The 25,511-nt window shown below is 44.3% G+C and overlaps 3 protein-coding genes and 1 long non-coding RNA gene across 8 annotated transcripts in view; 2 read left to right on the top strand and 2 right to left on the bottom strand.

Moving 5' to 3' along the window:
* Positions 1 to 25,511, top strand: part of nlrc3 (NLR family, CARD domain containing 3) — a 35,898-nt gene that overhangs the window by 1,581 nt on the left and 8,806 nt on the right. The window contains exons 1-3 of one of the 3 annotated variants that reach the window (XM_083541390.1): positions 22,870 to 23,626; positions 24,019 to 24,128; positions 25,264 to 25,434. In XM_083541390.1, coding sequence (XP_083397516.1) covers positions 25,317 to 25,434 — 118 coding nt within the window. In that variant the 5' untranslated portion in view covers positions 22,870 to 23,626; positions 24,019 to 24,128; positions 25,264 to 25,316. Of the gene's footprint in view, positions 1 to 22,869; positions 23,627 to 24,018; positions 24,129 to 25,263; positions 25,435 to 25,511 lie in introns of those variants that run through there. The other 2 variants (XM_083541391.1, XM_083541389.1) reach the window with 2 other exon arrangements.
* Positions 271 to 7,289, bottom strand: sbk1 (SH3 domain binding kinase 1). Its single transcript, XM_083541628.1, has 4 exons — positions 7,104 to 7,289; positions 6,545 to 6,729; positions 5,568 to 5,770; positions 271 to 4,527 (listed from the first exon to the last, which is right to left on the bottom strand). Exons 1-4 carry the CDS (start codon positions 7,142 to 7,144, stop codon positions 3,760 to 3,762), a joined length of 1,197 nt encoding a protein of 398 aa, XP_083397754.1. The 5' UTR covers positions 7,145 to 7,289; the 3' UTR covers positions 271 to 3,759.
* On the top strand, positions 11,432 to 22,302 carry LOC310726142 (uncharacterized protein). Of its 3 annotated transcripts, none has more exons than XM_083541436.1 (13): positions 11,432 to 11,564; positions 15,708 to 16,579; positions 16,656 to 16,836; positions 16,923 to 17,062; positions 17,388 to 17,635; positions 17,711 to 18,013; positions 18,101 to 18,344; positions 18,604 to 18,772; positions 18,895 to 19,037; positions 19,157 to 19,231; positions 19,344 to 19,493; positions 21,508 to 21,601; positions 21,763 to 22,302. In XM_083541436.1, exons 2-13 carry the CDS (start codon positions 15,763 to 15,765, stop codon positions 21,821 to 21,823), a joined length of 2,625 nt encoding a protein of 874 aa, XP_083397562.1. In that variant the 5' UTR covers positions 11,432 to 11,564; positions 15,708 to 15,762; the 3' UTR covers positions 21,824 to 22,302. The 3 variants fall into 3 exon arrangements, with proteins under 3 accessions (XP_083397562.1, XP_083397561.1, XP_083397560.1); XM_083541435.1 differs by lacking the exon at positions 11,432 to 11,564 and adding an exon at positions 11,571 to 12,600; XM_083541434.1 differs by lacking the exon at positions 11,432 to 11,564 and adding an exon at positions 13,922 to 14,069.
* LOC310726314 lies at positions 22,164 to 22,852 on the bottom strand. Its single transcript, XR_014533690.1, has 2 exons — positions 22,792 to 22,852; positions 22,164 to 22,754 (listed from the first exon to the last, which is right to left on the bottom strand). It is a non-coding gene; the product is annotated as an uncharacterized lncRNA (long non-coding RNA).

Genomic DNA, 25,511 nt, shown 5'->3' with positions numbered 1-25,511 from the left:
AAGACCTAGAGGACCCAGATGGGGGCTCTCTCACACACACACACACAAGCACACACACAAGCACACACACACACACACACACACACACACACACACACACACACACACACACACACTCCCCCCTATTCACATTCACGTCTTTTCATCCTCTGTCCTTTCTTGCACTTGTTTTTCTCTCTTTCTCTCCCTCCATCTCTCCATCTCTCTCTCTTGCTCCTCAGCATCCTATAGTCTAAAATAGCACCCCCCCCCCCCCCCCCACACACACACACACATACTTCCTCTCCTTCACCCTCCTCCGTACCTCCCATCGATCGTGCACATTCCCTCCTCCTCAAGCATACTGGGTAATACATCTTTTTGTCTCGCCCAAAAGGCTCATGGGAAGGCGATGTGCTGCTTTCTCAGGGCGAGACGAGAAAGAACGAGACGAGAAAGTGTAGAGATGAACGTGAGGTCATCGATCTTGTATTTATTGATTTTTTTATTCCTCGGTTGTTTGCCACAGTGTTTGTAGGATGTAGATAGAGATGCATATGGAGAAAGAGATGGAGATGTACAGTAGATTGAGATGGAGCTGAAAATTGAGATGTGGATAGAGATGGAGGCAGAGATGGAAATAGAGATAGCGAAGGAGTTGCAGATGAAGCTGAGAACGAAGATCGGGTTTAAATCTATTTTTACCCGCAGCAGTTAAAGAGTTTCTCGAGAACTGGATGCAGAGTTGAGGGTTCTTTCTGGGGCAGATGGTAAAACTTTCCCTCGGAATCATTCACAGAAAAAAAAAATTAAAACATCAATATAAAGTTTGGGTTTGGCAGCTGTTTGAGCCTGTTTGCCCTGAAGCATTGTCTCGAACCCATCTATTTTTGTCTGTTCTGGAAAAACAATGGTCTTCAGAAACTCTACATAGAATTTTATGAAGAAAGTCAGACTGCAGGTCCATCAGAAGGCTATACTGAGGGTCTCTCAGAAGGCCAGACCGAGGGTCCATCAGAAGGCTAGACAGCAGGTTAATCAAATGGCCAGGCCGAGGGTCTATTAAAAGGCCAGACTGCAAGTTTATTAAAAAACCAGACTGAGGGTCTATCAGAAGGCCAGACTGAAGGGTCCATCAGACGAACAGACAACAGGTTCATCAGAAGGCCAGAATAAGGGTCTATCAAGAGGTCAGACTGCAGGCCTATCAGGATGCCAGACCACAGGTCCCTCAGAAGGCCAAACTGAAGGTTTATCAAAAGCCCAGACTGATGGTGTACCAGAAAGCCAGACCGAGGGTCTATCAGAAAGCCAGACTGCAGATTCTTCAAAAGGCCAGACTGAGGGTCTATCAAAAGGCCAGACTGCAGGCCTATTAGGAGGCCAGACCACAGGTTCCTCAGAAGGCCAGACTGAGGGTTTATCAGAAGGCCAGACTGAAGGTCTATCAGAAGGCCAGACTGAGGGTCTATCAGAAGTTTAGACTGCAAAATCCCAAACATCGCTAAGCTGAAAACAAGAGTACAGCGCTATCCTGCTAACACAGCTAATTTATGCTAAGTCTAGTCATGCTAACCAAATCTCTCTTGACCACAATGCCGGTTCCCTCCACAGGTTACCTCTTGTCAATTCAACCGTACAGTCATGCAGAAGGTCTGATCCAGATGTGGTCTTTATTACCGACTTATGAGTGTTGTGGTGTCGTGGAACATCTGCGGTTGCTCTTTACTGGTTTCAATGCGCCGCCTGGTTTCCTTTCCTAGCGTCCGAGCTCTTCCCTCAGAGAAAACCGAGACAAGGAGGACGCGAGGGAAGGAAACTGAGACGAGAATGTTCGAAGGAGGGTTTATTTCGAGCAGCCGTGAAGGCAGCGCGTGGGTTCATTCAGCTTTCGCCAAAAACAACATTTTAGAACAAGAGTTTCATAAATAGCAAGACGGGGGAACATACTGTACATTTAGTTTGTGATTCTTTTTGAGCATCCGGTTCCACATCGAGTTCCTATTTGCTCCTAATGAGCTCCATTCTTCTGGATAGATGTTCCACCAGTATTTTTGTGGAGATCCATTTAGCCATGGAATCCAATCATTCTTCCACTCCCCTGAAACGCATACCTTCATGGAAGGCTGTAAAGTTTTTACTATTACCTCATGTTTATATCCCACCACTGGGAGTCGTCTGTGGTGTTGCCATAGTGATGGATGAGTGTGGATGTAGCCGGGGGGTTCTGCACTTGGATTCACCTCTCAGTGTCCTTCCATCTGCACAGGATCTGTCTGTCTGTCTGTCTGTCTGTCTGTCTGCCTGTCTGTCTGTCTGCCTGTCTGTCTGTCTGTCTGTCTGTCCCTTGTTTATATTAAATCGAAATGAAACATTTTCACTTTCGTTCAATCGTTTTTGATCAGGAATCACCTGATTACTGAAGTGAACATTCAGGAAGTGCAGAGTGAAGACAGAAATATTGTGTGTGTGTATCAAATGTTCCCAAGCACACTGAAAAACAGCAGTGAAATCAGAACACTCGTCAGTACGCTCGAGCAGCTGATTGCCGGAGTGACCTTCAGCTAACGGGCAGAAATAAATAAATAAAGTAACAAATTCGTTCATTCATTCATAAATAAACAAGGAAGTGAATAATAAAAAGGGGAAATGAGACATGATTATCTGGGGTAAGAATATACCTCAGTCTAGCCTGCAAGAAAAAAAATAGACAGACAGACAGACAGACAGATTTGCTTTCCTAATGTGTGTGCCTGTTTCGTGTCTTTTTAATTAGCTCAGTTATTTATACCTCATATTCTACTTTCCTTTTTTTTTTTGCCAATCACGTCATGTATTTCTGAGCATTCGTTTCTTTTTTTTTTTTGTCTCCCATTTACGTCCTGCCACAAAAATGTCCACAGTTCAGTTCGTCTCGTTCGTTTTATCATTTTATTCAACGTGACGCATCGAACAAAGACCGATCCTTCGGTAACACAATCGCCTCTCGTTCCGTCTGCTACATCATTAAATTCCACCCCCCCCCGGGAAAAACATCAGACCCCATTCGCCCGTCGGCAAGTTTCTTTTTTCATCTTCCGTCCGTACAATTTTTTTTTTCTCATCATAATCCACCTGCTCGAACTCGAGCAGCTGTTCGTCTGCATCGCTGCTCCACCTCCTGTGGCCTACTTTCTTATTTTTGTTCAGAAAGTTTAAAAGCAATCCTTTCCTGACCTGAATATTAAAAATACTAAATGTCTGACTTCTTCTGCGGAAAAAAAAAAAAGCTACTGATCTTTAGGCTAGAAATATTTCTTCTTCTTCTTCTTCTTAAAAGCTACATCGTGGCACTACCTAAACATTATGTCCTGGTTCAGCTTCTCAACAACAGTCCTTATAATAAGCTATAAAAATTGTATACAGAACTATTAAACACACACACACTTACTGCGTATATCAATAATAATAATCATAATAATAATAATAATAATAATAATAATAATAATAAAGAATCCCTGTCGTCTACAGATTGAAGAGAGATGTCCTACAAGAAGTGACCATATATGGCCTGTTTGTAAAAATCAGTCTTTGAAAGGCTGGTTTGTTCAGTCACGTGACTAGAGGGTGGGACCACGTCTGGTCCGTAACCAAAGGAAGAAAGACAGGAAGAAGGAAGGCTACCTGACGTCTACGTTCATCCGTCCTGAAGTTCCGCTAATCAAGAACCATGATACCATTTTTGGAAGATTCATGGATTCCAGTTCCAGGGCAATTGTATTCTGTACCGTGGATCACTTTTCATACACAGATCTCAATGGGAGTGGCCATCACCATCTTACTCTTGTCCTGTCGGTTGGGGGAGGGGCTTTTTGAAAGCTCCTCCCTCGACGAGTGCGGCTCGGACAGGATGCTACGTTTGAGAGGCGTGGGTCGAAGGCAGGGCGTGGCCAAGACAGAGGTGTGCTCTCCATGCTTGTGGGCGGAGCCCCGCGCAGCTCTCGAGGCCCGACAGGAAGCTCTTCGGCGATGGTGCGCAAGCAGGTCATATTTTAGGAAGTAGAAAACCTCTTTAACCCCGCAGCGGCGCTCGGGCTCGGGTGCCAGGAGGCGGGCAAACATGCGCAGGGCGTCGTCGGAAAAGCGGCGCCACTGCGAGGGGACAGCGCCAGGGGGGCAAGCGCCGTGCTGCCAGCGCTGGAACTCGGCATAGAAGTTGTCGCTGGGCAGCGCCGCCTCCCAAGGGAAGTTGCCAGTTAGCATGCAGAAAAGGAGCACACCGAACGCCCATACGTCCTGCGGCATCGCCACAACGATGCCCTCGGAGCCCGAGGCCTGGCACACCTCGGCCGCTGTGTAGGGGATGGTCCCGCTGACTCGCTTGACGCGGCTGCCCGCTCTGCGCGTCATGCCAAAGTCGGCTAGCTTTACGTGCCGGCACTCACGGTCGAAGAGGAGCACGTTTTCTGGCTTCACGTCTCGGTGGACCAGGCTTTTGCTGTGCAGGAAGTCCAGGGCCAAGCCGAGCTGCTGCACACACCGCTTGACCATGTCCTCAGGCAAACCCGCCTGACCAAAGGGCAAAGAAAAACACTTATTTAGAATGCATTTTAATTGGTGCATCATTAAAGGTTTTCAGACACCTGCTTTTTACCTCCATCCATACTTGCTTCTACTCCAAACGGTTTCACCAGAAACTTAAAGGAACACGATTTGTACAGGATGTCTTTTGCATGAAATCTTTGGTATGAGGGAAGATCTGGAAGGTCTCCTGCTATAGAGCTAGAAACCCCTATACATCCAGCAGTACCTGACTTTGTTAATGCCCCCCACCAAATCTCCACAAAATCTAGTAGACTTTTTTCCCCAGATGAGTGGCGCTTATTATAAGAGTGAATGGAGACTAAATTTGGAATGAGAGACCAATAGTCAGGTGTCCACACACTTATGGTGGCACCGTGTGTACAGTGTCCACCACAGCACAAATTTGAACCAGAAAACAGAAGCACCGAAAAGAACCAACGATGAGTTAAATGAAAAAGCTGGCTTTTCAAGGGAAGATTGAGATAGACGGCTATTTCAGGAAGCTCCGCACGAGCTGAGTAAACAGAAGAGTTATGAGTGACAGAGACAAGAGAGGCTTTCCAGCACCTTCTTCTTCTATGCAAAGAGGGGAGAATTGCTGTATCTTGTGCCAATTCTTTTAAACCTAGAAATCGAAATTTCATTGAACTTGATGGTAATAAACCATCAGAGAGTAGAGTCTTATATGCTAAAACATCTCCAGACGTCTTGTCTGCACCCTGGTTTTGTTTTGTGCTTGGTTTGTTACTCGACTGTGTGCACATGTACTGTGTTTAGCTCCTTGATAACCTAGTGCAACGTGACAAATGAATTATGGGCTGGACATAAAAGAGGTGTGCACTATAGAAAAACTAAACAATGCCAGAACAGGACAGGACAGGATAGGGGAAGAGGACAGAAGGGGTTAAGACCGGAACTAGCAGCAATAGGACAAAGAAAGGACAAAGTTGAGAGGGACAGTAAGCAATAATAGGTTCCACGGTGTTAGCTAACAGATGGGGAAAAAAAAAGGAAGTAGGATCTACCTGAGGAGGTATGATGTCGAAGAGGTCTCCTGCAGGGGCGTACTCCTGACCGAACACGTAACTCTCTTCGGTCTCGAACAGAACGTCCAGGGCTTTGATGATGAACGGGCTGCAGCCCAACGCCGCCGTCAAACTGTACTCACGGAGGAAACTCCGAAGCTTTGTCTTGCTCTTGCTGACGTACTTCAGGGCCAGTTTGGTGCCTACACACACAAATGTTCATCCGATTACAACCCCAATTCCATTAAAGTTGGAACGCTGTGTAAAATGTAAATAAAAACACAATGCAATGATTAGCAAATCTCACAAATCCATATTGTATTCACAATAAGACAAACAACATAATGTTGAAAAGGAGGAAATGTACCATTTAAAAAATACAGTCATTTTGTATTTGACGGCTGCAGCACGTCTGGAAAAAGTTGGGACGGGGCAACAAACGTCTGGAAAAAGTCAAAGTAATTCGAATGTAACTGTTCAAGAAACGTGGTTCATCGACAACAGGTCAGAATGATGATTGGGTCAAAATTGTGCTTGTTTAGAGAGGCTCTGAAGTAAAGGTGGGCGGAGCTTTACCACTAGACAAATTGTGGAACAATTTCCGAAATAATGTTCCTCGGCATCAAATTTGCAAAACAGTTGAATATCGTGATTTACAGTACCTAATATCATCAAAGTGTATTGGATACAGGATTAAGAACCCGTGAAATGAAAAACACAACAAAGGAAACCCAGAACTTTTGAGCAGCCAGAATCTTAGAATCGGACTAGGATGGTACATTTCCACCATTTCAACATTTGATATGTTGGTTGTTTTATTGTGTATAGAAAACGGGTTTTATGAGACTTGCAAATCAAAAGAAAGCATTCGGTTTTTATTTACTTTCATTTTTTATTTTATTTTCCACAGCCTCCCAACTTTTTTGGAATTGGGGTTGAATTAGCGAGTGACACCACACCGTCACAAACACACTTACCCTGCGTTCGGTGAGCTACCAGATCCACTCGGCCGTACGTTCCCTTCCCTAACGGCCCGATCAGCTCGTACTGCTGCTCGAGCTCGGCGGCAGAGAGAGCGATGATTGATAGCGCTTGCATGTCCTCCACCGGGGCGACGCCCACATTAGTTCCACGACCCACCATTGACACACCCACCTGGGCACTGTCGAGACAGGAAAGCGGCGTTATATTTCCGATTTCGATGATGGCTGTCTGGAAGCACGTTCACGCTAAAGGTGGGGAACCGTAGGAACTCGGAGATGAGAGATAAGGAAAAATATATGGCATATATTTACATTTACGGTGTAAAGTCCAGCTGTTTGCATCGGTCATATATCTGCTGCCATGTGTTGCTTTTTGGCGTCAAAAAATGCACTAAAATATATTATAATAAAAGTAGTTTATTTGTATTTATTAAAATGTTTTTATGCCAGTGAGCCAATTATTATTATATCAAAATTATTATCATCCTTCCATCATGAAGGTCAGCAGTAACTGAATATGGAATGAACATCTGGAGGTCCTCTAAGGTCTCACCTGCTGCACGCGCCCTCTCGCTCTGCTCCATGATCCTGCATCAACGCGGGTCACCGTTCAGGATCCGACGAACTCGCGCCTCCGGTGTGTGTGTGTGTGTGTGTGTGTGTGTGTGTGTGTGTGTGTGTGTGTGTGTGTTGTTGAGGAAGATAATAATAGTAATGGTTATAATAATAATAAGTTGGTCTGGGCACGCGGGTGACCTACTTTCCTCGAGCTTCTCGTGGACGTCCGGTCGGTCGCATCGCTTTGTCCTCGTTTCACGTGCGTCGGTCTCCCGTGTTTTGTCCCCCAGTCTCGTCCCCGTGCGCTGCCCCGGCGCTGCGATGCCACCACGCGCGCTCCTCGTTCTGCGCCTCTCGCGCTCTCGCGGTGCGTCTTAAAAGAGAGAGAGAGAGACAGAGAGAGAGAGAGAGAGAGAGACACACACACACACACACACACACACACACACACACGAGACACAGGACACGTGAGTCACGTGAGTGTGCAGGGTCCTAGCGCCCGGTTTCAAGGACGTGGGAAATGTGGCAAATATGAATTTTATAAATTAAAAAAAAAAAAAAAAATTTTTAAGAAAGAAAGAAAGAAAGAAAGAAAGAAAGAAAGAAAGAAGGGACCATTAAACAGACACAGTCCGAGAAAGAAAGAAAGAAAGAAAGAAAGAAAGAAAGAAAGAAAGAAAGAAGGGACCATTTAGCAGACACAGTCCGAAAAAGAAAGAAAGAAAGAAAGAAAGAACGAAAGAAAGAAAGAAAGAAAGAAAGAAAGAAAGAAAGAAAGAAAGAAAGAAAGAAAGAAAGAAAGAAAGAAGGGACCATTAAACAAACATGGTCTGAAAAAGAAAGAAAGAAAGAAAGAAAGAAAGAAAGAAAGAAAGAAAGAAAGAAAGAAAGAAAGAAAGAAAGAAAAAAAGAAAGAAAGCAAAAAAGAAGAAAGAAAGAAAAAAGAAAGAAACGTATGTAATTGTTATGTATTTTATGGAAGGAGTCTCCAGTGTCAGTGTCAGAATAACAAACAAACAGCGCAAGTTTTCCTTTTATAATTCTTTCTTTATTTGTCTCTGTCTTCCGAATCTTCTGCACGACTGAACACTGCCTGACTTTTGTCTTCAGCGTCCCACTTTTCCTCCTCTCTCTCTCTCTCTCTCTCTCTCTCTCTCTCTCTCTTTATCCAGGGCATCCTGTTTTGTCCTGTTTTTCCCTCCTGTAATGCTCTGGCTTCAAAACTGCACCATTCATGCCAGGTTTTTTTTTATCACACCGTTTTCGTGAGCGGCAGGTAGGCGAGTGGGAACGTTCGAGGGAATGGCCAGGATTGTTCGAGCTGACACAAATAACTACTTTGAGCAACTGCAAAAGTTTTCATTTCCTATCAGCCAGGAACAGGAGGTCCTCACAAACTGTCCCCAAGCTGGACCAGGAAAAATCAATCGGAATAAAGAGGGCGGAACGGTGTTCCTAATATAGTGGCCATCAACTATGAACAAGAGCGCAAGATCCTTCTTAGCAAACCGTAGCGGGGAAAGTCCTATCGTAAAATACGTTCCCTGTGGAAGAACGAAAGAACAAAAGAAAGAAAGAAAGCCTAGTGGTTATTCTATGTCATTATCACCAGCAAAAAATGCTGATGGAGGTGATGGAATGATGGAGGTGATGGAATGATGGAGGTGTTGTGGGTGCAGTCAGTGTGGAAAAATTCATCCCAATAACATTGGAGTTCTATAGTGGGATATCTTCTTCAATCGTCCCACCCCATGGAAAGCATATCTTGTGTACAAACGTCCTGCTGGAACAGGTTCTGGCCCAAAAGAACCTCATACAGTCGGGTGTCCGGATACTTCTGGCAAATAAATCTTCATTATAACAAAATATACAGAACGAAGGATTGCGAACGAGTGCCGAGTTACTTGTCGGATTTTAATTAGACTCCGGTTACATGACGGAAGCTAAAAATAGAACCCGGCGAGCTTCTGCGGTTCCACATCATACGCTCATTTCCACCTCGCTGCCGGCTCACGAGCGACCGCACTAATGACGACGAGTTGCCATCTGGAGGAGGAAGATTCTTTCAGGCTGGCCAGAAACCGTAGCTTTTCCCTTGTTAGAAGGTCAGCCGAGATCTGAAACGCTAACATCTCGCAACCTTTAAGGACACGGACCTGTAACAGAACTGCGAAAGGAAAACGTTGCGCCCAGGAAACGTTCACTAGAACACGTTTTAGCCTCATTTCCTTTTTGGCAAAAGTGTTGGGACATTTTTGTCCACCCCTACTTTATGGTTTATGGTTCTTCCCCAAACTGTCAAGAGGAACACAACAGTGTTGGACGTTTCTGAAGACGACATTTTAAACCTCGCTTGAAACTAACAGACCCCAAACCTGTTCCAGCAGGTGCAAAGCTCCATGAAGATCTGCTTTCCACAGGGTCGGACGATGTCGATCTCCTGCTATGGATCTAGAAAACCTATGGAACCCTCTTCACCTTCCTCTGAAGCTTATTAGAAGAATGAAAAAGTCTTTAAAAGATGTCGGAGCGTTCGAGACTACGAGCCGTCCTGCCCTCCTGCCCTCCTGCCCTCGTGCCAATGCTAAGTAGAGTCGGAGCTAGCATAAACGTTGAAAAGTTCGAATTTTAATTAGTTCATTATTTGATAAATAAATAATAAATAATCATAATGAATAGTAACCCCTTCAACGGGGGGTCCGCGGACTCTCTCTTTTGTTAAAAAAATATATATAATAGACATTTTTTACGGTGCATAAAACTTATAAGAAATATACGCAAATTTACACACAATTTTGTAACTCCATGTTGCTACTTGATGCCGCCGAGTGACCAAACGGTCAAAAGTCAAAACAGAGCGTCCTCTACCCTGATTGGTCGCTTGCGAAAACAGCTACTTAAGTACACGAACGAATTACGTTTTTCATCCTTTCTGTCCTCCAATGTCTGTTGGGCGGTTTTGTTCTTTTCCGTGTAAAATCCCTACTTCCAAATCTGCAACCGCAAACTCTGCTTTCTACGGATTATTAACCTGTTACCGCCCCCTAGTGTCCGCAGTTTGTCAGCGCAAGGAGGAAGGAAATGGGACATTGCAATTACCATGGAAACTAGAGTGCTAGACCGCAAGGGTGCTTCAAGGTCACGTTCGAACAAGTCCTGGTTGTATTTCTGGGGGCGTTTACTGGGGAAAAGGTCGCCTTTTATTGGAATGGAAACGCGCAGCTCTTTTCACGGAGCTCGATTTCGTTCACGTCACGCTCTGTTTCGGAAAACCGGAAAAGAACTGTTGTGTGTGTGTGTGTTTCATTTTACCCAGTTATCATAATTATTGCGAGTTAAACCTGTTATAACGTTTTATATTTTGGATGTCTGTGAGTGTGTGTGTGTGTGTGTGTGTGGAGGTGTATGTGAAGATGATTTCCTCTATTAAACTCATCTGATCTTCTGGCAATCCACACAAGAGTCGGAAATGGTGCAGGGAGATGGATAAAAGAAACCCACTCGGGTTCTCCAGCTGAGAAAGTCTTGAATGTAATGTAAGAACCACATGGTTGAAAGCCATTAGGAAAGCTAAGGTTAGGTGACCCTTCTGTACGACCACTCTGATGAGCAGAAAAGCATCTCAGAACACCACACCGGGTTCCTCTCTGGTCAGACGAGACCAGGAACCCTCGAACGATTGGAAAATTTCACAAATGTTTCCAGATACTATCAAGTCCACCGAGAAAAGTCATTGCTGTACTGGAGAAGGTCCATGTGTCGAGGAGTCGCTCAAGCAGAACAAGAAGTTTTGTCCGGCTTTTCTGACATGGACAGGGATCTCGCATTCAGAGGACTGACAGAGACCAAAGAGCATTTCACGATGGATCGCGATTTTTCTTTATGGTGAGTGTGAGAACCTTTTCTTGGATGAATTACCCTATCAGACCCCTGTTGGGAAGGGGTAACTTGCTGGGTGAGGCATGAGACCAGAAGGTCATGAGTTCAAACCCCAGCTCCAGCAAGCTGCTGGGTCCTTGAGCAAGGTTTTGCAACCTAAACTGCTCAGTTGTGATGTTAGACCAGAGATGGACAGTCAAACATGGAAGATGGGAGGTTCTCCATAACCACGTGGCCTCGATCTGCGTGGTTTTCCATTCTGCGATGGATTGGAGCTTCGCTGGAGGTTTTATGTTTTGCACACCAGTCTGTGTAACCACTGTGAAGATCAGGAGATTTCTGAAACACTCCAAGTCACCACCAACCATGGGCTGTGATCTCTTTGTAGGAGTTTCACCTTTCGTGCCAGATTCCCACCAAGGCATCCAGAGCGAAATGATTCCCGTCAAACTCATACAGCGGGAGACAGAACACGCTAGAACACGCACCCTTGGGCGTGACCTCCCTCGTCAAGCGAAGGTGTTACGCCATCTGGGATTTCTTCTGTTTTTCCGTGATTGTCACCCTCAGGAACGAGGTAAGTTCAGAAAAAAACAAAGCGCGTTGAGGAACACCAGCTGGCACCGCATGCGACTCCTAATCTTTCAGACAAACAAGAACATCTGTCATCATCTCTCAAGCCAAAGTTTTCGAACATCCAGCTGCATGAGGTTCTTCTCCAGACTGTCGTTGTTTGGTACGTCTTTAGACTTCGCTTGAGACCCAGAACCTCATAACATTTGTGCACATGAAGAAGCTCCACATTCCATAGGGGGGTTGGAAGATGTAGAAGATCTCCTGCTCTAGAGCACTAAACTTCACTTCACTCCTCAATTCCTCGTCTCCATCTACCACCCTTCTTGTGGCTGAATGAATCTCGAGAAATCTACTCCAAATCTAGTGGAATAAAATGGAACGGGTTCGAGTCTCGTAGAAGGTCAAGGTGATGGTTTTGGAGAAGAAACACATCCCAGTGGGGGGCAAAAAAAGTCCCAATACTTTTGGCCCATTTTTTAATCCTTTTAAGCAAGAAACATCTTATATACTGCATAGAGAAATATTGTGTATGAGTGCCAGTTATTTAGAAATCCCCCTTTTTTGCATACAATGTTTTTACTATTTATCTAAAAAAATCTATGCGCGTTCTGGAAACCGTTAGTTACCTCGAGTCACGTGTCGTAACCGCGTCTTTGGGTCAATCTTAGGCATAACAGGAAGTGACTCTCTCCGTAAGACGCATCACAAACTATAGTGTGAGGGGCGCCAGTCGTTTCGAAAACCCCCCTGTTTTGTACAAAATATTTTGTTTGACTTTTTTTGTGTTCAAAAGCAGTTTGTTACCCCGTGTTCGACTTCTGTTTTTCTTTTTCCTTTTTCTATTGCAACATCTGAATATGCGTGACTCAGGAGGCGCACACTCACAACGGAACGAGTGACTAGGGTGAAGTTAATCGTGGACGTGACTTTCCCACGGAACGTTCGGAGCGCTGATTGCTCGCTGATTAGAAGAGTTCGGGAAAACGAGTGCTTCGTCGCTTCTCGAAATAAACCGCCGGAGAGCGAAATCAGTTTACGTGAGATGATGCCGCAATTTTCTTCTTTTTTTGACTCTTTCTATAGAAACCGTTTCCACACACACACACACACACACACACACACACACACACACACTTGTGTATAGGGGACGCTCCTCTGTGAGTTTTCTTTTCTTTTTTTTCTGGAAAAGTCTCCAGTGTCTGCACTTCTGCACTCTCGAATTCAAAAGTTTGTGGACACCCGAGCATACGATTGGTATGCACATTTTTTTAACATGTCCACGGAATAAGTCTCCTGAGATGTTCCAGTAGCTTGAATAGGGTTTCAAGCTTTAAAGATCTTCCATATCTTCCAACCCCATGACTTCATTGAGCTGGATTTGGTTTCGTAGTTCGGGCGAAGGGTGGGTGGAAAAGTCAGGTGTCCAGATACTTTTGCTCTCACAGCGTATGTATATGTATATAGTTTTGGAGGTTGTAGACTACGTGTACTTTGGACCTTAGCTGTATTGTGTATTGTCAGGAGGTGGGGGCTTAGCGTTCCAAAGGGTCATGAGTTTAAATCCCAGCCCCAGCAAGCTGCTCTTTCTGGGCCCCTAAGCAAGGCCCTTAACCCTATCAGTCCTTAACTGTAGGAACGAGATCGAGTCGCTCTGGATGTTGCTTTGACCCAAAGAAATAAACCACTTCCCTAAATCAGGATTTTCCATGATGAATCTTTTTAGATGAAAAACCTGAAAAGGAAAAAAAACTCTCTAATGAGTCATTCGAGTCACGAGTCATATTTCACTAGCAAAAGTACAGTCTTCATTTCATATACAGCATATATCAAACCGTGTAGGGCTTTATATCTCTCTCTCTCACACACACACACACACACACACACACACACACATGTTCGCAGAGGAAGAATTTGACCGCCCACACACATTACGAATCGACTCCTTCGGTTCGGATTCGATTCATCCCCGAATCTGGATCAATGCAACGGCAGTGGAGTGAATTTTTCATTTCCGTATTATTATTAACAGATTTATTTAAAATTGGTACACAATCTATACACCAATCAACACACACTTGGTACGTCCAAAAGTTTTTGGACACCCGAGCATAGAGTTTTTGTCTGATTTGATTTCTGCGGTATTCATTAAGTTTGCTGAAATGAAATATTTGATTAAAACAATACATAAAATGATATAATAACAGGACACCACTATTATTAACATATAAATATTATTATTATATTATTCATATTATTATGATCTTGCCTATCGTTCACCAAATAGACGGTGTCCGAATACTTTCGGACGAATCGAATCAGTTCTAGGAGTCATTTAAAGGAGCCGAAGACTTTAAAGTAAGCAGCGGGGTGGGGAGGGGAGGGGAGGGGAGGGGGTCGTCGGGGGGATGGGTGGGAGGTTTTTCGGGACACGACAGAGGGAGCAGGACCTCCCAAACCATCACCAAACATCTCCAAAGATCAACCCGGGACTTTTAGACGTGTTTGGGTGAGTGTTTTTTTGGGTCTGAACCCCACATTTTGGACCGAGGTTGTTTTTTTTATTTTTTATAGAAGGTTTGTTTTGCTTGTTTGGATGGAATATGGGACGTGTGTCCATGTATCTCCTTTTTTTTAAAAACTTTTTTATCACGTTTTAAGAGACTTGACAAACGAACTAGAAGATTAAAGTCCATCATAAAGACGTTTTGCGCCTTTTTTGGTCTTGAATAAACACCAAAAGTGCGATAAATAACGAACGCGTCTGAAGCAGCGTACTAGCGTACTGAGTAGTATGCTGAGTTCCGATGTTACCATGGTGACTGCCGGCGCTCGCTGCGCACTATTCTACCATACTACCTAGTACTCAAGTGCGATCATGTGACTCATGGGCCGGAATCCTTTATTATAATTGGTCCAAAGATGCTGATTAGTCATATTTTTTGATATATTCTACAAGCATCAGGCTTTCAGTGGTGAACAAATCCACCTCTTAATACCACCATGGCAACGCCACATCTGTAGAAACCATCAATAATATACAGAAATGCATTAGAACCTCAAGCGTCAATATCAACCTCATAAAATGATCCTGGAAAAATGAACAAAAATACATATAAAAAAATAATAATAATATTGTGTTCATTGGGTTTTTTGCTTCAAGGACGTGAAACGTAACCAAGCAGTTTAAAACGTACGAGTTAAAAATTTTTTTTTTTAATCGATAAATATTCCATTCCATACAAACCCTTGGGGGCGCTGTGGCCTCCAAGACAGAAGTTTGGGCCCCCATATATATATATATATATAATGTTATTATTATTAATAAATTTAATATAGTTTAATTTTATTTACAGGGAATTAATTTTATTTCACCAGTGTTATTATTTAAAATGTGTGTATGTACGATAAAAAAAAAAACTAATTGGAAAAATTTTAATTGATGATTGTGGTGCCCCCTAGCGTTCTCTTGGGCCCATATGCCTGGCATACTCTGCACCCCCCCCTAACGGCGCCCCTGCGTGTAATAAAAATATTGTAATAATTATTATTTTCGGGATCCACGGGGAATGTTTCAAAGATCAACCCGTCGATCCACTGGAGACCACTGATCTGAGACAATGAAGTCCATCATTTTTTGCGTTATGCTTTTTGCCTTGGCACCATCACTGGAAAACTTTCCTGCCTTTTCAAAAACGTCCTCTACAGACTCATGCGCATGCTCGGATTCACTACTTTTCTGCGCCGCGTTCTTCTCATATTTAGAATGGCAATCGGGATGTTTGGATTTCAGGTGATAAACCCGACTTGGAGAAACTCTTTGCAGATACACCCCCTCCGGAAATTTTAGCATTGCATGTTTTGCAAATCGCTCTCCGCACACCGCAGACATGTTGCTCTTATCCAGATAACCGTGTGCTACTGCGCTTTTTATTGCGTCATTACAATTGTGTTTCTGCCGTGTTGTCTCGGTGATTTAGGTATTTTCGGCCGATTTTTCAGTGCATCCCTGTATTTTATGATTGGCCTCACGCGGGCCGGACAGGGACGTACAAAGGGCCGGATGTGGCCCGCGGGCCGTAGTTTGCCCTAGGTCTGGGTCTGGGTCACTCGATGGAGTGATATCTAATTTCTGCTCTTTCTCCAGGCTGTCTCACTGTCCTGATTCATCTCCCCTGTCAAGTTTGCGTATTTTGCCAACCATGAGCTGGAGTGTCCCGGGGGCGCTGGTGCTGTTTTTCTCCGTATGTTTCTCAGCTGTACATTCGTGTCTGATAATCAGCGAGGTGAACGCCGATAACCCCGCTTTAGACACCCAAGAATTCGTCGAGTTGTTCTCCCTGAGCGGCGGCTCCACCTCTTTAAACGGCTACACCCTTGTTTTCTACAATGGCAATGGCAACATGGCGTACCGTGTCGTGAACCTGAATGGGCACAGTACGGACGAAAGAGGGTTCTTTCTCATCGGCTCGGCCGAGCTCCAGCCACCGCCTGCCATCCAGCTTCCGCCAAACTCGGTCCAGAACGGCCCAGATGCCATCGCCCTGTATGGCCCGTCCTGGGTTCCTGTAGCCGAAAAAGGAAATGTCTCTGCGATCGGGCTGCTTGACGCATTAGTTTACACGTCACGCTTTGCAACCTCCTCCGCCGATATCCTGGTGCACGTCCTTACGCCGGGTTCTTTACCATACGTTGAGAATAGTTACTTTTTAGATGGAGACAAATCCATTCAGAGGTGCTGGCTTTCGGAAAACTACTACAGCTTCCAAAACGCCGTTCCTACACCTGGACGACCCAACATTTGCCCACCGTCGAATCCCGGACACCTTTGGATTAACAGGATCCAGTTGAGTGGTTCGACTTTGACCGGACCTGTAGAGATCAGCGTAGGGACGGACAGAGGGTCCATGACTGTGGTGGTGTACGACTTGCAGACAGACCGAGTGAAGACCAGCGCAGGGTTCCAGGCCAGCGCACCAGGGAACATCTCTGTAAATTTAGACACAGCTTCTTTGACGGGTAACGTCTAAATCATTTTTATGTTATGGTACTACTCCAGTGCATCGATCTGCTGCTTGACTTTTTAACCTTTCAGATTTAGATGGCTGGGCGTTGGCAGTGTACCAAGGGAAGGTTGACGATTTCCCAAAAGGCAGCCTGGCCAATCAGTTTCAGCCACTCGATGCCTTTGTCTGCAATGGGCTTACAAACACCCCGAGCAACCTTCTCACTGAGACGCTGATCCCAGGAAGGAAAGCTTTCCAGTTCGACCGCAGGTAAGATTCGCAAACGGGTTAGGAATTAAATCATTACCTACACACTTCATAAGAATTCCGATTCACTTTCCGATTCCCTCCTGCAGTTTTTCGGAAGTTGACGCCTACGTGACACGGTGTGGTACGGCTCACTGGGCAAGAGATCCTGGTGTGTTCCAGCACCACTTACAGAGGCAGAGCGAATCCAGCCACTGCAGCTGGTACCACAGTTGCCCGTACAGCACTGGTAGGTTCTCCTCTTACCTAAGCTGTTTGCTAACGCTAGCCGGTAGGGAAAGTGACAACCAAGGATCTTTATCCATAGTCTTGTATTTTTTGCAGGAAGTTGTTTGATTTGGGAGGTCTGGGCTGCTTGTATGAACTTATATCAAGATGTAATCGAATTCCAAATTCCGATTGACTACAATCTAATTGCATGGGCTTATACAATGATGCAGTCGAATTCTTGATTTCAATTGGTCCACCATCTCATTTTTACCTATAACACATGAGGTTTTGGGGTTATGGTGAACGCTATCAAAGTTAAAATCAGGTTAACAATATTATTGCAGCTGTTAATGTGACTGACGAACCTCCGGAACCGGAGTCAGGTACAGAGGGCGACTTCCTGATCAGCGAGGTGAACACTGACTCACCAGGCGGTGCAGAAGATGAGGAGTTTCTGGAACTCTGGCATCCGTCCGGCCGCCGGACTTCCCTCGACAATGTCTGGGTTCTGCTTATCAACGGCAACGACAGGAAAATTTACCGCGAAATCGAACTCCATGGGCAATACACGGACAAACACGGCTACTTCGTGGTGAGTTTTAGAAAATTCGAGATGTCTCACATCTCCGTCGAGTTTTTGGCGCTATCGTATTTGTTACTTTTGTAGATCGGCAGCGATAAGCTGAAACCGCAGATCGCCCTGCCGCCGAATACCATCCAAAACGGCCCGGACGCTATAGCGATATACCGCTCAACATCTCCGCCCTCAACTGAGAAGATCAGCGTTCCCAAAAACGGGCTCCTGGATGCCGTGGTGTACCGGTCTCGTAGTTCAGACAAAAACTGGGCCGATCTCATCAACGCCCTGATGCCGGGACAGCTCCCCTTGCTGGAAGACTCAACCTTGCTCCATGAAGATGAGAGTCTCAGCAGATGTGGGCTAAGCCGTCTCGGCCTGAACTCCTTTAGGGTGAGGTCACTTCCTGATCATAGACGTATTTTCGTTCATCAGTCATGCCACGCCACGCCAGCTAACTGGTTCAATTTGGTCTTTCAGGTTTCCTCTCTGACGCCAATGAAAGACAACGATTGCCCCCGTCCCCCTGCAGAACTTGTCATTAATGAGGTGGGTGGAGTTTCAGGAGTCGACATGTACGTGGAACTGATTGGCCCACCTGGGCTTTCTTTGCAAGGATTGGTTATAGTGTTGTACGAGCTCAGCACCGCAAGACACGTCGTTCCTCTTGAGGGAAGTCTAGGAAGCGACGGACTCTTCCTAATAGGCAACGAGTCCAGAGCAGGTGAGAATATCTGGAGTGAGAGTGTGTCCTCAGGGTGAGAGCATATCTGGAGTGAAAGAGTGAGTGTGTCCCGGTTGAGATCGTGAGTGTGTCCAGGGTCGCCATGGAAACCGTACAGGATGAGAACATGACGTGATTTATGATGTACTGATTATGAATGCAAGGCATTGTACAGAATGTATTTTTGGCATATCTTATTGTGTGTGTGTGTGTGTGTGTGTGTGTGTGTGTGTGTGTGTGTGTGTTTTCTTTCCCACAGATCAGAGTTTGCCCGCCGTGACGTCTCTTGGCTCCATCTGGTTGTGTTACGGCCTGCCGACTATTTGCGCCAATTCGAAAGTCCAGGACCTGTTGGTGCTCTCAAACAATTCGAACCTGCAACCCTCCTGCTGCGGGGTTATGTTTTCGGTTGTGCACCCGGTTGCCAGGTGTGTGCTTTCTGTGCATTTTGATTTTAACCCTCCATGTTTTTTTTCTGTAGTTGTAATTACTTACCTGGTGTGTGTGTGTGTGTGTGTGTGTGTGTGTGTGTGTGTGTGTGTGTGTTTAGATTTGACTCGGTCTCTCGCTGCCCGTCGAACCGATCCACTGTTTGGACTGCCTCCCACCCAACACCCCACCTCCCAAATCTTTGCCCGAGCCCCATCCACTCCGTCCACATGGACCTGTGTCTGCAGGCGGAGTCCCCCATCAGTACGTTTTTCACTTTTTTTTTATTCATAACCCTTTTTTTTTTATTATGGTTTTGGGAAAATACGTATCTCTAGTTGGTGTAGAACACACACATCTTATCATGTCTTACTTCCTTGTAGCATGTACACCTGAGGGATTTGAAAAGATGTTGGAGGGTTCCTGTCAGTGTGGAATCTCTGGTGCTCATCTTGCAGGTAACACAAACACAACAGGTAAAAGTATTCAAATGGAGCAGGTGAAGACACGTTCCATGTCCCTTGTCCTGAATGGGTGTGTGTGTGTGTGTGTGTGTGTGTGATGTGGCAGGTGTGAATCTGACCTGCATCTCCAACAGCCTGTATGCCGAAGGGCACATATTTGCACTCTCTAACCAGCAGAGGGAGCTCGTGGCCCAGACACTGCAGGCAACTCTCACTCGTTCCTGCGGTGCAATCCAGGAACCGATGCACAGTAAAGGTACACACACACACACACACACACACACACACACACACACACACACTCTTTTATGCGAGCAGCACAACCCCGAGTGATTTAGCCCTGAAATATATTTCATACATTTATAAAGTGTGTGAGCTAATAATATTGTTAAGTACAATTTAATTTGCATCATTAGACACAGGTGTAAAATGTGACACAAAACTGCATCATGTGACACAAAACTGTGACCCAAAACTACACCATGTGACATAAAAAGTGACACAAAACAGCATCATGTGATACAAAATGTGACGCAAAACTGCATCATGTAACAAAATGTGACACAAAATGTGACACAAAACTGTATCATGTGACAAAAAATGTGACACAAAACTGCATCATATGACACAAAACTGCATCATGTGACAAAATGTGACACAAAACTGCATCATGTGATACAAAATGTGACGCAAAACTGCATCATGTAACAAAATGTGACACAAAATGTGACACAAAACTGTATCATGTGACAAAAAATGTGACACAAAACTGCATCATATGAAACAAAACTGCATCATGTGACAAAATGTGACACAAAACTGCATCATATAACACAAAACTGCATCATGTGACAAAATGTGACACAAAACTGCATCATGTGACACAAAACTGCATCATGTGACACAAAACTGCATCATGTGACAAAATGTGACACAAAACTGCATCAAATAACACAAAACTGCATCATGTGACACAAAACTGCATCATGTGACAAAATGTGACACAAAACTGCATCATGTGACACAAAACTGCATCATGTGACACAAAACTGCATCATGTGACAAAATGTGACACAAAACTGCATCATGTGACACAAAACTGCATCATGTGACACAAAACTGCATCATGTGACACAAAACTGCATCATGTGACAAAATGTGACACAAAACTGCATCATATAACACAAAACTGCATCATGTGACAAAATGTGACACAAAACTGCATCATGTGACACAAAACTGCATCATGTGACACAAAATGTGACACAAAACAGCATCATGTGATACAAAATGTGACGCAAAACTGCATCATGTAACAAAATGTGACACAAAATGTGACACAAAACTGTATCATGTGACAAAAAATGTGACACAAAACTGCATCATGTGACAAAATGTTACACAAAACTGCATCATATAACACAAAACTGCATCATATAACACAAAACTGCATCATATAACACAAAACCGCATCATGTGACAAAATGTGACACAAAACTGCATCATGTGACACAAAACTGCATCATGTGACAAAATGTGACACAAAACTGCATCATGTGACACAAAACTGCATCATGTGACAAAATGTGACACAAAACTGCATCATATAACACAAAACTGCATCATGTGACAAAATGTGACACAAAACTGCATCATGTGACACAAAACTGCATCATGTGACACAAAATGTGACACAAAACTGCATCATGTGACAAAATGTGACACAAAACTGCATCATGTGACACAAAACTGCATCATGTGACACAAAATGTGACACAAAACTGCATCATGTGACACAAAATGTGACACAAAACTGCATCATGTGACACAAAACTGCATCATGTGACAAAATGTGACACAAAACTGCATCATGTGACACAAAACTGCATCATGTGACACAAAATGTGTCACAAAACTGCATCATATAACACAAAACTGCATCATGTGACAAAATGTGACACAAAACTGCATCATGTGACACAAAACTGCATCATGTGACACAAAATGTGACACAAAACTGCATCATGTGACACAAAATGTGACGCAAAACTGCATCATGTGACACAAAATGTGAAATAAACTACATGCTACACAAAATGTAACACAAAACTGTATCATGTGACAAAATGTGAAAGAAACTACATCATGTAACACAACTACATTGTGACAGTTTTTGTAAACATTAAGGAGTTCGGGGTCAAATACGGGGTCATTATTAAAAGTGTTATGAGAATGTTTGAGAATGATTGACAGTTTGATTATCCAATCAGAGTCATCGGTGGGGCTGCAGGTGGGGCTGGTGGTAACAGTGGTGATGCTGTGTGCAGTGGGCGGAGCCATCTTTTACTACCTGTACAAGAAAAAGTAAGCATCCACACAATGTCTGTTTTAACAACGTTATTACTTTGGTCATAAGTAATCCGGAAAGATTGACCTGTGTGTGTGTGTGTGTGTGTGTGTGTGTGTGTGTGTGTGTGTGTGTGTGTGTGTGTGTGTGTGTGTGTGTGTGTTTCCATCCCCCACAGACGGCCGCAAGACTACTTGTCAATGGAGTTAAATGAACAGGACTCACCTGTGGATCTTTAACATTTGTGTGTGTGTGTGTGTGTGTGTGTGTGTGTGTGTGTGTGTGTGTGTGTGTGAGTACGTTTTAAGGAAGTCTATTTTTTCGATGTGTGTCATAAAACAAAGTGATTTTTAAAAAAAAAATTATTTACACAAAGGTACGACACAAAAAAAAAATTGTTGTTGTTGTTTACATCACACCGTGACAAGTTTTATTACAATATTGTGTCAATCGGGATGTTAAAGGGGTCAAACGTGTCTTCATTAAAAAAAAAAAAAAAAAAAAAAAGGGACAACTCCGATGTTGCATGTTTACCTGTTTACCTGTATATCTGTTTTTTTGTTGTTTTTCTTTCCCGGCTCGGAAATAAGCCGAAGTGTGTTCCCCGTGTCCCTGTAACACCTGTAATGCGTTAATGTAACAGCCACCGGGTTTAAAAATGTCCAGCGTTCGTCTTTAATGAACAAACTGTTGCATAATAAAAGCTCCTGAGAAGATGTTTCACTAGATTTTGTACGAAATTCATTCAACCACCAGGGGGCGTTAGGAAATTCAGGTACTGATTGAGGTTAGGAGACGAGACGAGGAGGCAGGAGATCTTCCACATGGTCCAACCCTTAAGAACGGATATCTTCATGGTTTTGGGAGTTCAAATGAAAATTTCATGTCACCGCATCCAAACTCGTGGTCCACCATGGGCTTCAGAATCCTCCTGAGCTGCAAATCACTCTGTGGTTCTTCCCCTTCTGAGAACTCCTGATACTGTATGAAGATCTCAGACGACTTAACAACGCCTTCTAAAATACTCCAACCAACACAGTAAATAAAACCCAGAAGAACCACAGCAATGCCGTGGAGGAGAAGATCCATTCAGTCAAGGGTCCCCAGAAGGACCTTTTTTTCCCCTTAGTTTTCATTCTGGAACCTTTTCTGGTTCTACAAAGAACTCTTCTGAACAGCCAAAGAGATACGATACCATCCTCAATACCATGTCTGTCTAAGATGTCATAAAAGAGCTATTTTTGGTTCTCCAAAGAACCATTCATCAAAAAAAATGTCCAGCAGATCCTTTCCTTCTCCACACTTTGGCATTTAGTCTCCAAGGTTCCAGAGTTTTGCTTCTCAGATTCTGGTCTTCTGCTTCTTAACACAGTTGAGAGATTTGCATCTCGTGGTCTGAACTGTGGATGTCGGGGTGGATGTCGCTGATGATCCCTCATGGTCTTGATGTCTGGATGTGTGGAATTCTGATGGACGATTTTTTTCCCTCGTTTTTTTTCAATGGTCTCTCGTACGTCTGCACGTCTCCTACACATCTACACCCCTTTCCTGTTCGCTCAGAAGCACTTCCTGTAGGGTGACAGATGTTCGCGTGATGCCTTCAACTCCGAGCAATTTATTCAAATACCGCCTGATTCTGAAGTGTGTGTGTAAACTGGTGTAGTGTGAACATGAGACGCTGCATTCATGTGGTAATAAGTGTGTGTGTGTGTGGGGGGGGGGTTTGAGTCATGCACAAGAGAAGAGGATGCAGGTAACGGCAGTGAGCTACTTACCAAAGTGGAACCGTGTGTGTGTGTGTGTGTGTGTGTATATGTGGTTACGTATGTGTGTATGAGTGCGTGTGACGCAAGGATGCTGCTGCCTATTCGATCTGTGACACAGGAAGAGCGTGAGGTGTGACAGGAAGAATGAAACTCAAAAGAGGCAGAAAAGACGAGGGCTTGTTCGCATGTGCACTGGCGAACGGTCTGAAGTCGAGGCGATGAAACTAGCGAAAGAACTAGCACAGAGGAACGAGTGAAGATACACAGCTGGATACGGTGAGAGTTCTACCACCTTCTGAGTGTGTGTGTGTATAAGTTGGCGTGAATTATGGGGACCGCTGTGGTCCTTTCTTGGACCCCCTGTAACGGACCCAAATTTCTGCAAAATGATTGAACACATGATCAGACGGCTTGAAGCGAATCGAAGCATCTGCTGAGACCCGTTAATGCGCTACGAAGTGCTTAGCTGATGTTATGCTAGCAGTCAGTTTTTGTGAAGTTATGTGACACCATGATTTGAAATTTGAAATGAAAAAACCTTACAAAAGCATATTTCAGACTGGCTTTTTCAGCGGCGCACCGTATCGCCGTTAAGTTTGTGGACTCCTAAACATCCTATTCCACGTTCAATTCCCCATTTTCTCTTCGTTTCTCTTTCGGATTCCAAGGTTTAGAGCTGTTGAGAAGTTTGTATCTTGTGGTAGCTGCTGCTGTTTCTGATCTCATACTTTTTATTACTGCCCTGTGGAGGTCATTGGTGATGCACCTGGCTCTTCAGGTTGGTTTCTCCTGTTGGTTTACTTGCGTGATAACAAAATGCAGCCTTCAAAGCTGCTTTAAAACAAGAGTATAAGCGGTTTGGGGTACTGATCGGAAGGTTGGTGGGTATCGCCAAACGATCACGCTTGGGCTCTTGAGCAAACCCCTTTAAACCCTCTGTGCTCAAGGATTTTCTCCTTTAAAGAGAAATTCTTGAAGCTGGACATAAAACGTTAAGGAATCCAGTAAAAATGGAAGCGGCAGCAAATTTTGTGCGTGCAAAAAACAACAAACTCACAAATTCGCATTTCGAGGTACTACAAATCGTATTTCCAGTTCCAAAAAAAAGATTATGGATGTGTTGAGGGAAGACATGCAGGTGGTTGGTTTGAAGGGGGGTGGGGGGGGGTATTGAGACGGAAGAACCAATTAACAGACAAAAGAAGAAGAAAAAGTATATGCAAGAAATCTTGATAAAAAAAAAAAAAAATGCGTTAGGCAACCTACATTTCAACATCTGCCAGAGGAAAGTTCCTCGTCGTCAGAGTCTATATCACCAGCTTATGAAACACATGCAGGGAAATAAATAAATAAATCGGGTGTCCCAATACTTTTGGAAATCGGTTGATCTCATTGAGACTAAAACAAGAATGAAACTGATACTGGTTTGGCGATGTTCGTGACACGTCTAGATTCTAGACGAGTTTGCATGCATTTTTATCTGGGGGGGGGTTTCCGGTCAGACATTAGTCATGGGGTCATGTTTAAAATCGCGGTTTACTGATCGATAGTTGCCGATGGTTACCTTTTCTGCAGTGCGTGTGGATGTGCTGTTTCCGTGGTAACCGCCAGTGTTTGCTGATGCATGTGGTTTGTGAGGTTTGTGTCTGGGGTTTGAATGTATAAATGCATTCCCCCCTTGCTGCGACGCTCTGCATGGGTGCGCTGTCATCCGGGAGCGGCGGAAAACTCATGCAAGCTGCCTTAACAAGCCGCACGTACGGAAATGAATCAGCCGTTGTTTTTGTTTTGTTTTTTTTATACAAAATTAAACACAAGAACCGATTCTGCTTTGAGGAAAATACTCGTCAACGCTGCAGGTGCAAAAAAACAACTTGTTTGTTAATAGAAATTCCTTCTTTCTTCAAAATCAGAGACATGGACCAAAGCAGTGACGTGAGAATCGGCATCTAAGGAACGTAGTCCCATGAGCACGTACGGCAAATACACTGGGATGGAGAGGACCTCCCAAATTCCTTGGCAGGATGACTGCTACATGGTTCTGAAATCCACTCCGAAATCAGCCACTCGAAGACAGATGGAGGGTAAAAAAGCCCCACACACATTTATAGCCATTGCCATACCAATGCATACACCAGTAGCCACACCCATAGTCATAGCA

This window comes from Silurus aristotelis, assembly GCF_946808225.1.
Source record: "Silurus aristotelis genome assembly, chromosome: 1".
Taxonomy (NCBI): Eukaryota; Metazoa; Chordata; class Actinopteri; order Siluriformes; family Siluridae; genus Silurus; species Silurus aristotelis.
Note: the sequence above shows the minus strand (reverse complement) of the source record. Positions and strands in the feature narration are given on the sequence as shown.

Excerpts from the sequence above, each read along its gene's own strand:
- sbk1 (XM_083541628.1), bottom strand. The coding sequence starts at position 7,144 with ATGCAGGATCATGGAGCAGAGCGAGAGGGCGCGTGCAGCAG. Across the intron at positions 6,730-7,103 it reads CGAGAGGGCGCGTGCAGCAG|TGCCCAGGTGGGTGTGTCAA; the intron begins GTGAGACCTTAG and ends CTGTCTCGACAG. Across the intron at positions 5,771-6,544 it reads GGTAGCTCACCGAACGCAGG|GCACCAAACTGGCCCTGAAG; the intron begins GTAAGTGTGTTT and ends TTGTGTGTGTAG.
- LOC310726142 (XM_083541434.1), top strand. The coding sequence starts at position 13,969 with ATGGGTGGGAGGTTTTTCGGGACACGACAGAGGGAGCAGGACCTCCCA. Across the intron at positions 16,837-16,922 it reads GCTTTCCAGTTCGACCGCAG|TTTTTCGGAAGTTGACGCCT; the intron begins GTAAGATTCGCA and ends TCCCTCCTGCAG. Across the intron at positions 18,345-18,603 it reads AGGCAACGAGTCCAGAGCAG|ATCAGAGTTTGCCCGCCGTG; the intron begins GTGAGAATATCT and ends TCTTTCCCACAG.